Source organism: Zea mays, chromosome 3, assembly GCF_902167145.1.
Source record: "Zea mays cultivar B73 chromosome 3, Zm-B73-REFERENCE-NAM-5.0, whole genome shotgun sequence".
NCBI lineage: Eukaryota > Viridiplantae > Streptophyta > Magnoliopsida > Poales > Poaceae > Zea > Zea mays.
In genome coordinates this window covers 211344904-211356054 of record NC_050098.1, presented here as the reverse complement: position 1 = coordinate 211356054, position 11151 = coordinate 211344904, and the positions used below count along the sequence as shown (strand labels likewise).

Here is an 11151-nt window from a genome sequence, read left to right as displayed (position 1 = left end):
AACTTTTATCCAATGCAATATCTCTTAACTTATCTCCGACGATGCTGTTGTCGGCAATGTAGTAGCTAGCACTACGGCATCATCAGGCACTACCACCCAGCCTGTATAGTAGTAGCACGAAATCATGGAGGCTAACAATGGCAATCGGTGTCATCTTGCACAAAAATGATGATGCAAATCGGTATAAGCATGACGCGCTACAAGTGAAATAATGGCGGACGGGAGAATTCAACCGCATCCATACGTCGTGGCTCTCCGCCGGATCCTCGCCGACGACAGATACATATGCATGTTACCACCACCAACCGCCGGATCCACGGAGTCGATGAATCGATGACGAATGCATACTTTACCTTACCTACCAACCTTAGCTTCCTAGGAATTGAACTCGATCTCGTGTGACCTTGTGGGCGCTAGCCAGGCTTATATTAGCTCTTGCGTTGCGATGGCGATGGCGATGGAGCGAGCAGATCGAGCTTGCACACCCATATCCGAGCCCTTGCCGGCCTAGACGGCTAGACCAACCATCAATCGCGACCGCGCGTGTTGCCCATGCTGGATAAACATCGGAATCATCAGAGTAGGACTCGACATGACCACCGCACAAGCTAAGGTGTGTATGGTCGACCAAACGAGTGAACCAAAGGACCTCATATGAGCCGGCTTCGATATTTGACAACAAAAGGCCTGCCATATATATAGAGAGTATAGGTACAAAGAGCTGCCACAGGCGAGAGAGCAAGCAAGCACCAGTAGTGCAAACAAACAGCTAGGATCCAGCCATAGAGAGAGAAGGGATTCATGGCTGGGGGAGCGAGACACGGTAGCGAGGACGATGCCGAGACGACGACGACGAACGAGGGACGCCGCAGCAGCGACCACGCAGCCGGGGCCACGACCAACTATTCGGAGCACAAGCAGCTGGTGCCGTTCCTTGACATGCTCAAGTATGCCGACCGCACGGACGCCGCGCTTATGGCGGTCGGCACGGTGGCCGCGGTGGCCAACGGCATGACGGAGCCGCTCATGACCGTCGTCTTCGCGGCCGTCATCGAGTGCTTCGGCGCCGGAGACGACGCCACCATCCTCCACCGGGTCAGCAAGGTACGTTAATCAGTTTGTGCTTGCTCCTGCGTAAGTGCGTATAGTGTGCCCACTGCCCACATGGCCACACACACACTAGTACTATACGTACATACGTCTGTTCCATGCACGCGCGCGGCGGACCAGCTAGTGACTAGCGGCGCGGCCGCGGTGGTTACCGACGACCTACCCGCGACGGCTCACGGCGGCGTTTCGGATTGATGCTGTTTGTTTCGGGCTTATAGATTAAATCTATACTACTATATTAAGACTGTAAGGGGTAGTCTGTCTTCCCTTGTTCTGTCTTTTGTTAATCTGGACAGTCCGTCTTACGGCTGCTACCCGGACCGTCCATCCTATGGCCCCTACCCGCCCGCGTGCGTCGCCCCAGATCCCCCTTAGTCATCTCCCCCTCCGCGCGAGCCACAGCCGGCTCCTCATCGCTTGCTCTCGCTATTGCTTCGTGGGTGAGCGAGGGGCTGTCGTGCGTGTAGGTGAAGGCTTGCGGGCACTCGCGCTTGAAGAACTCCGAAACTTGGAGGTGCGTCAACCACCAAAAATTAATATTAGTGTTACAGTAATATTTTGTCATATAAATTTTGTATATCATAATAATATTTATCGGTTCATATCTATGTTTCATACCGTTTTTTCACTCTCGTGACATTTTTTTAGTGTAAGAAAAGGTAACGCTAAGTAATTTTTTTCTAAAGTTGTTATAAGTAGTAAGTCTTTTATCAAAAATAATCTTAAATAAGTATCTTTTGAGCAGATTATAGAATTATGATAATCCAATGTCTAGATTATATAATCCAATCTAATAATTTTCTATATTTATTTCTTATCTAGATTATTTAAGCTGAATTATATAATTTAAGTAGACTATAATCTAAAACAAACAGGAGTACTACCAGACAACGAAATCTATTCTGAACTCTGTAATAAACAACGACGTTTCGACAACTACGTACCAAGCACTGATGCACTACGGTCTACGGGGGCAGCAGGGGCACGCGTGACGGCGTGATTGTGGATGAAATACTGAGCTCGATCCAGTGCGATCTCTCTTTCTCTTTCTCTTTCTCCTTTAGCCTTTGTATATACAATCCAGACATGCTAATAATTCTTCCGGTGAAGTAAGCCTTACGCTGACGGCTCGTTTCCGTTTGGGAATGCCTTTTCTACCATCTTTGAGCGGACATCCTCGATAGCGCTCCTTCCACTGAGCTGATAAGTACCACGACATATTCTGAAGACGAAAGCAGCGGGGCGAGTGATAAACATACTCTACTCCCTCCATTCTAAAGTATAAAGCATATATTCTGTCCTTTCTAGATAATGTATATTTATGTCTAAATATATAAAAAAACTATGCATATAAAAAACTAAAATGCTTTATGATTTGAAACAAATGTAGTATAACAAAACGAATTCATCTTTAGCTTCGATTTCCAGACAAGAAATCTCGTATAGCGCGGTATAGGTCGTGGCGGGTGTCACTGGAATTTAGTGCAATTGTCGTTTTTTTCCGTTCCAAAATAGAACCAAAAAGGTTGCCCGAAGCCCCAAACATGATGATTTTGGTTCAACGCAATTCGAGATGCAGACGAAAAGAAACAACGAGATGTGCATAGGAAGAAAATAGATTTTTAAAGAAATTATATGTAGATTAAAATATAGGTTGATATAAGGTTTGTTCTGGCGTCTCCAGCAGCTTGCCACTGCACACCCATGGAGCTCGAGGTTTAACTATTATTTTCTAATCTCGTATTTCTATAAAAATTATTTGTCAACAGCCGATTCTGTAGGTTTAATTATAGATGTCATTGCCCATGGTCATTACAGATGCCAATAGTTGATTCTATAGGGTTATTTATAGATGTCATTGTCCATGGTCATTATAAAATAAAATGTAGCTTTTAATTTTTATAGAAAGGATAAAACATAAAAAAAATAAATATGAAGTATCTCGGCGTGTTTCCAAATGAATATTAAATAGTTTTTTTTCCCTTGGTACAACGCATAAATATATTTGCTAGTTATTACAAATATCACATTGTTTAGAGCAGGAATTTAAGTGCTTTTTAGTTCACATATTTGTAACGTGAAAGGTAACTGATAACGTTAAATCATGTTTGTTTAAGTCTAACGTAATCAGATACCACACTAAAACTGATACTGTCATATTCAAACTTTTTACCGTTGGTAATCGAGTGTGAATCATTATTGTTGCCATTTATATCACAGTTCGTGAACCAAACAACACCTTAGGTGCTCCGGCTGTAGTTTGAAGCGACGCATGCATATATGTAGCCTCTACTGTAGTTTGTAGCCATGTATGCATATATATAACTCATAGTTGTAGGGGCCTCATATGGGAATAGTCCCAATGGGACATCTGATCTGATCATCTATATGCATCGATCACAGATCATAGATTCATAACACGTATATATGCAAGATCATCGGACACATATAGGTGGTGTTTGGCTCGCCCAAATGTAACGTAAATAGATTACATGGGGTAACGGATAATAATACTTTTGTTTGGTTAAGCTCTTTCTAGTAATACTAGGTACTATTATCCAATCTAATTATAACTAATAACTATTACCGCCGGTAAGAGATCCCATTATCATTTTCTTAACAACGTCTGAACCAAACAGCACTATAACTGCTGCATAACACGTATAGGTGCGCGCATGACAGATCATACCTCTATCATGCGCACACGTCATCCTCACTGATTTTTTCCCAAAAATGACCCATAATTTTATCAAAATCCGTTTCCCCTGACTCTAGTGTACTATGGGGGTGTTTGTTTAGGATTATAATCTGACCAGATTATATAATCCAACACATTTTGAACTAACACTTAGTTCAAAATTTATTGGATTATATAATCTAGCCAGATTATAATCCCAAACAAACACCCCCTATGTATACATATACTCGGAGGGCTCGCAAACAGCTCGGGCTTCTTACTGGAGCCCTCTCAAACCACATTAGAAAAACAGCGACCAAGAGCAAGTCCACACTCTAATGACTCGCTCTATTATAACTGATTATTACTACACTCACTATGTCGTTTTAGTTCTTGATTTTTATGTCTATGTTCAAATAAGTAATGATGAATCTAGACACATATAAAATATATTCATCAAGTCTTTGATGAACTCACTATTTAACTAAAACGAATTTTATTTTGATATAGAGGAAGTACTAAACAATGTACTGTAGTGTATGTGACCATTTCCTAAAGTATCAAACAAGTCCACACTATTTGAGTGTAATACATAACAAGGTGTTTTCTCCATTTTCCAGGTTATCATGTACTACATCTACCTGGGAATTGGAACTGCAGTTTCTTCCTTTCTCCGTAAGTAAATAAATAAATATATACTACTCCGTTCGTTTATGTTTGTCGCCGATTAGTTTAAAAATAAACTAGCGGACGATAAATATTCGAGAACGAAGGTAATACATATCTGGACTTGGACTACATGAAAGTAACTAGAATGGATAAATGATGTCCAGTAGCTAAATAATAGGAATTGAAAACTGTCAGATGCCACCAATGGAATGCTTGGCTGTTCCCACTGTCACAACTTGAGGCATTTGCTAAGTGGATGGGTTGATCCATCACCACCTCATTTGTCACAGGTTAATAATTAGTATATGCACGAGGAATAGATTGATTTTACCAAAATCCATTGGATGAACTTACGATGCACAATCTTATGAAGCATGAGGTGATTCCACAGCCCAAACACACACAAAAAAATGTGGCTAATTCAACTTACAACTTCAACAAGGTAGAGAACGGACTTTGTAGCAGCTAAAAATGAGAACTATGTTTTAGTTGAATAGCAGAATCCCAAAAGATTAGCTGAAACATTTACCTGCTCCAGAGGTGTCATGCTGGACGGTGGCTGGAGAAAGGCAGTCAACACGGTTGCGGTCATTATACCTTGAAGCTGTGCTGAGGCAAGACATTGCATTCTTTGACGTGGAGATGACAACTGCAGAAGCAGCCTCAAGAATGTCTGCGGACACTGTACTCATCCAAGACGCCCTCGGTGAGAAGGTAACAGTTCATTATTGTTTTGACAAAAGAAACAAAAGTATGCCTAGTTTCCATTAAAGGGTCTTTCATGTCTACAACATAAAAACTCGACCTGCAGGGATAAGACAACCCTCGAGTATTGTATTAAGAAAAATACTTTCTCACACCTCCCCCGAACCTCTACCCTTCCCATACATAGCGGCATCGAAGCCCATGTGAGAACGACCGCAACCGATGCCGGGCCTTAGGCCTGTGCTTTAGCGTGGGACAGACGACCACCTAACCAACTTAAGAAAAAAGCCTTATGTACAACACTAAAAAACTTGACTTCTCATGTTAAGGTAGGGAAGTACATACAGCTTTTGACAACCTTCGTCGGTGGCTTTATCATCGGATTCATTAGAGGCTGGATGCTGGCCCTTGTTATGCTCGCGTGCATACCTCCAAGCATTTTATCCTTTGCAACAGTCTCCCGGTTGCGAGCTCAAATATCTCGAAAGAGGCAAGAATCATATGAAGATGCAGGGAATATTGTCGAGCAAACCATTGGAGCAATAAGAACAGTGGGTGATTCTAACATTTTCTAAATACAAATTAATGCTGACAATAGTTTTTTTTTGCAACTATTCAATATCAATAACATCTCAAAACAGGTTGTATCTTTCAATGGAGAGAAGAAAGCAATTGCAATGTACAACAATCACATAAAAAAGGCATACAAGGCTACAATCATGGAAGGGATCATCACTGGTCTTGGAGTAGGCTCCATATTTTTTGTTGTCTTCAGCAGTTACTCTCTAGCTTTCTGGTATGGTGCCAAGTTAATCATCAGCAAAGGATATACTGGAGGGCAGGTCATCAATATCGTATTTGCAATCTTAGTTGGCTCAATGTGAGTTTTGTAACTGTGAACTACATATGAAATAAATGGTAGTAGAAAAGTACTCTTAGACTCTTTGATTGAAACTGAATCGGTATTCGATAATTTTTTTCTCGAACACGCAGGAGAGCTGCATAAAATTATATTAAGAGAGGAAAGGTCCAAAATGGACCGAAATACAATTATTCGATAAAAATTAACCTAACCATTTTTAGATTTTGACATTAAGGTTTGATTATTTGGGAACAGGGCTATAGGTACTGCATCACCATCTATTTCTGCAATTGCAGAAGGGCAGTCTGCAGCACAAAGATTGTTTGAGATTATCAACAGAAAACCAAATATTGACATTAACGACACTTCCGGAATAGTATTAGAAGATATCGAGGGAGATGTTGAGCTCAAGGATGTGTTCTTTAGGTACCCTGCAAGGCCTGAGCAGTTGATACTTGATGGCCTGTGCCTGCAAGTACCTAGTGGTACTACAATGGCTATAGTTGGGGAGAGCGGAAGTGGTAAATCCACAGTGATTAGTATGGTGGAGAGATTTTATGACCCACAGGCTGGTGAAGTGTTGGTAGATGGAGTCAACATCAAAAGTCTGCAACTCCAATGGTTAAGAGGAAAGATAAGTCTTGTCAGCCAAGAACCATTGCTTTTTATGACCTCCATCAAGGATAACATAACCTATGGTAAAGCGGATGCTACAATTGAAGAGATCAAGAGAGCAGCTGAGCTTGCAAATGCAGCAACCTTCATTGAAAAGCTGCCTGACGTACTTTCAGAAACACTACTTATTTATGTATCTTACTTAAGTTTCTGCCAACTAATATCTTGTCTTCCACCTCATACAGGCATATGAGACAACGGTAGGTCAGCATGGTTCTCAGCTTTCTGGGGGGCAAAAGCAAAGGATTGCCATCGCAAGAGCAATCCTCAAAAATCCCAAAATTCTTCTTTTGGACGAAGCCACAAGTGCTTTAGATGTAGAGTCTGAAAGGGTAGTTCAAGAAGCACTAAATAGGATAATGGTAGGGAGAACTACACTCATTGTTGCTCACCGCTTGAGCACCATCAGGAGCGCAGACTGCATAGCAGTAGTTCATCAAGGGAAAGTAGTTGAACGAGGTAAGTGACTCTTCGACACCAATTACACCTTTTTAATTCTTAGAAGCAATCAATCAGTGTGAAAAAAGTCAAAAACAGAGGTAGTTCAATTCAGTTTTTTGGAACAAATTAACCAATTGACATGTCACACAGGTGTCCATGACAAGCTAATTAAGGACCCTGATGGAGCTTATTCTCAGCTTATTAGGTTACAACAGGCACATGCTACAGAAAGGCATGAGGTTCCAGATACTGACGTGTCAGGTTCAATCTATAAAAGTAGAAGTTTACCTTTGGAACAATCAACAGGCAGAGATTCTCCCAGGAACAAAGGACATCATTCCTTCACAAAAACCACTGGGCTGTCTAAAGAATTGAACAGGCAAGATTTTACAGACAGACAGGAAGACCAGGAACATGGTAATAGCAAGGCTCCTAAGAAAGCACCAATTGGACGACTATTCAAACTTAATAAGCCAGAAGCACCAGTTCTCCTATTAGCTGCTATAGTTGCCTTTGTGCATGGTCTTCTGTTCCCCTCGTTCAGTATAATGATGTCTGGTGGTATAAGAACTTTCTACTATCCACCACACCAACTTCGAAAAGATTCTCGGTTTTGGGCACTGACGTGCCTTCTGTTTGCAGTCATTGCCCTGATTTCAATCCAACTGGAATACTTTCTGTTTGGGGTTGCTGGTGGGAAACTTATACAACGTGTCCGCTCTTTGTCTTTCCAGAGCATAGTACATCAAGAAGTTGCTTGGTTTGATGAGCCTTCAAATTCTAGGTTTTGCTACTTAAACATTTTTATCCCAAATTTCTTACATTTTTCTACAACTGTTTGGACATTATTTTAGTATTTTTACTGTTTCATTTTGAAGTGGGGCCCTTGGCGCGAGACTCTATATTGATGCTTTGAACATCCGACGCCTTGTCGGAGATAACTTGGCCATACTAGTGCAGTGTATAGTAACAATAGCGGCTGGTTTTTCCATAGCATTTGCTTCTGACTGGAAACTCACGCTGATCGTCATATGTGTGATTCCCGTAATGGGCTCACAAAATTATATTCAAGTGAAATTCTTGAAAGGGTTCAGTGAAGATGCTAAGGTGAAAATATTGAATTTCCTGCAGTGAATGTAATCGTATTTATGTTTAAAAAAGCAAAACATACCTGATACTTTTCAAAACAGATGAATATGTGCAATCTTTTTAGACAATATGCAGTTTTTCATATAATATTAATAACTGTAGATATATTTTGAAGTTTACAATCAACAAAAAAATTAGTAAGATTTAATGTCTTATCAAAGGTTTCACCTAACAACTAAATGCAACAGGTGATGTATGAAGATGCAAGTCAAGTCGTAACCGAGGCAATTGGTAGTATTCAAACAGTAGCATCTTTCTGTGCAGAGAAGAGGGTAATTACATCATACATCCAAAAATGCCAAGCTTCAATGAAACATGGCATTAGAAGTGGAATGGTTGGAGGCCTTGGTTTCAGTTTATCAAACTTAATTATGTATCTCACATATGCTCTTTGTTTCTATGTTGGTGCACTGTTCGTACACGAAGGAAAAACAACTTTTAAAGACGTTTTTAGGGTAAGAGATACGCATTTGGGATCATTTAAACAATGACATTTTGTTCAGCAACTGACTAAATTTAGGCAACTGGCAGGTCTATTTTGCTCTGATTTTCACAGCTTTTGGAGTTTCCCAAACAAGTGCAACGGCAACAGATTCAACAAAAGCCCAGGAATCCACAATTTCAATACTAACTATTATAGACAGGAGATCTAAAATCAACTCGACTAGTGATGAAGGCGTGATTATAGAAAAAGTTGATGGCAACATAGATTTCAGGCATGTAAGCTTCAAATACCCATCCCGCCCAGACGTCCAAGTGCTCAGCAACTTTACTTTGGCCATTCCAGCAAGAAAGGTACTGCTTGCTTGATGCTTGTCATCGTTAATTCATAAGTTGTTTGACTGGAGGTGGAGGGGGTAGTTAGTTATTCATTGATCATTGGGAGAAACAGGGGATGGGAACTTGGGTGGTTGATCTTGCTAGGTTAGTACCAAGTTAGACCATGCTAGACACTTCACAAAAGCGTTATGGCAATTCTTGGGCAGCTTAAATAATAGAAAATTATCAGATATTGGCTACAAATACAGTAACTGTTTGCTACTTTTCTCAGGTAATCAGTGCTCATTGCTCAATTCATCTTACCTTAACATAAGTTTCAGAAAAGTTGTGTACAGGTGGTACGAAATTCATTCAGCCTTCTGCAAAATTTTAAGTTCAAACTCCATTTTCAGAAGGAGTAGAAAAGGCAGACAATATGAGATGAAAGTAACAAAAAAAAGATTTACTATGAATTAAGGGTTTTTCCCATGCTATTTTTATCTCTTTAGAAAGCTCAATTGCCCGCAATACCTGCTTTATACTCTAATTGAAAGTAAGAGCTCATGTCATTTGTGTTCAAAAAGGCTGGATAGGGTCAATCAAAATGAGCCTGAAAAAGAATCAAAATTAGTTCTTGTTTTCACATTTTCCTTTATGTTTTGTACTGATGAACTTAAAACTAAATTTCATATGCAGACTGTTGCACTTGTTGGAGAGAGTGGTAGTGGTAAGTCAACAATAATTTCTTTGCTCGAGAGATTCTACGATCCAGATTCTGGTACAATCTCACTGGATGGAACAGAACTTAAAAAACTAAAGCTGAGTTGGTTAAGAGACCAAACGGGCTTAGTGAGCCAAGAACCTGTACTTTTCAACAACACAATTCGCACAAACATAGCATATGGAAAACAAGGAGAAGTAAGAGAGGATGAGATCGTTGCTGCGGCCAAGGCAGCAAATGCTCATGAGTTCATATCTAGCTTGCCTCAGGGATATAGCACTATTGTCGGCGAGAGGGGAACACAGCTCTCTGGAGGACAAAAACAACGGGTTGCTATTGCAAGGGCCATCTTGAAGGACCCAAAAATACTTCTACTCGACGAGGCAACAAGTGCTCTGGATGCTGAAGGAGAGCACATTGTTCAAGATGCACTGGACCAAGTGATGGTTAGCAGGACCACCATTGTTGTGGCGCACCGACTGTCCACAATTAAAGGGGCAGATATGATCGTAGTCATGAAAGATGGTGAAGTTGCTGAGAAGGGGAAGCATGAATACCTTGTGGGAAAGGGTGGAGTTTATGCATCGCTGGTAGAACTACACTCCAAGTCAGCATAAGGATATATGGGAACTTCGATGGATTATTTGGTATTACAAGGAGAGCATTTGCAGTAGGAGGTAGTCATGCAACGAAAACAAATCCATGTGAAACTTGTCAATTCATACTTCTGGTTTGTTATTATAGGGCAGTGAGTCTTATCCTAAACTCCATGCCGACAAAGATAGCATTGGCATCACCGTATTTCATATGCTGCAGTGCACTTGATTATCAATAAATTAATGGTAAAAAGGAGAACAAATCAACCTAATCACTGAGCTGTTATTATTTAGTCGACGAGCAGAAGCATTTCTGCGATTCCAGAGCACAAGACTACATGACAAATACACTACAACTTTGCACGCATTGGAAAGGGCGAGTTCGGATCAAATGCAGCTACCCGTCAGCGAATTGGTTCAAACCAAAAAGTTCAGGCGTATCCAGAACTTAAACCGGCGTACCTTTCGTGCGCCGAGGTCCCCTTTGGTCGTCATGATCCAACCGACGCTAGCCTAGACTTGACGTTACGACGGTAACGGTGCCCACTGGCGCGGCCACCATATCTGGCTGCTCGCTTCCTTTCCGCTCCCCACCAGCGAAGACACGCCGCCGCCGTTCCATAGCTACGCCGCCGCGCCGCGTGCTTTTCCCATTCTACCGTCCGAAAACAAAATCAACGCATGATATTAGTTGCCTTTCCCATCGGGCCTCGAGCCGACACAGACACGATACGAAGTGGGCTGGGCTGGTACCGGGCCAAAACTGTGCCAAGCCTCAGGCCGCTCG

General features: G+C 41.4%; 1 protein-coding gene and 1 long non-coding RNA gene across 3 annotated transcripts; one reads left to right on the top strand and one right to left on the bottom strand.

Moving 5' to 3' along the window:
• The first annotated feature begins 453 nt into the window (after positions 1 to 453).
• Positions 454 to 10576, top strand: LOC103651302 (ABC transporter B family member 5). Of its 2 annotated transcripts, XM_020550507.2 has the most exons (13): positions 454 to 1104; positions 4408 to 4462; positions 4995 to 5170; positions 5491 to 5712; positions 5803 to 6041; positions 6279 to 6804; positions 6884 to 7157; positions 7290 to 7700; positions 7782 to 7923; positions 8018 to 8246; positions 8477 to 8743; positions 8820 to 9083; positions 9744 to 10576. In XM_020550507.2, exons 1-13 carry the CDS (start codon positions 802 to 804, stop codon positions 10383 to 10385), a joined length of 3750 nt encoding a protein of 1249 aa, XP_020406096.1. In that variant the 5' UTR covers positions 454 to 801; the 3' UTR covers positions 10386 to 10576. The 2 variants fall into 2 exon arrangements, with proteins under 2 accessions (XP_020406096.1, XP_008675143.1); XM_008676921.3 differs by having other exon boundaries at positions 455 to 1104; positions 7290 to 7923.
• LOC100278956 (uncharacterized) lies at positions 5196 to 11026 on the bottom strand. Its single transcript, NR_157212.1, has 2 exons — positions 10827 to 11026; positions 5196 to 5641 (listed from the first exon to the last, which is right to left on the bottom strand). It is a non-coding gene; the product is annotated as an uncharacterized lncRNA (long non-coding RNA).
• Positions 11027 to 11151: the final 125 nt, after the last annotated feature.

Coding starts and splice junctions, on each gene's coding strand:
- LOC103651302 (XM_008676921.3), top strand. CDS start 802: ATGGCTGGGGGAGCGAGACACGGTAGCGAGGACGATGCCGAGACGACG. Junction 7,158..7,289: donor AGGGAAAGTAGTTGAACGAG/GTAAGTGACTCT, acceptor CATGTCACACAG/GTGTCCATGACAAGCTAATT. Junction 8,744..8,819: donor CTTTTAAAGACGTTTTTAGG/GTAAGAGATACG, acceptor GGCAACTGGCAG/GTCTATTTTGCTCTGATTTT.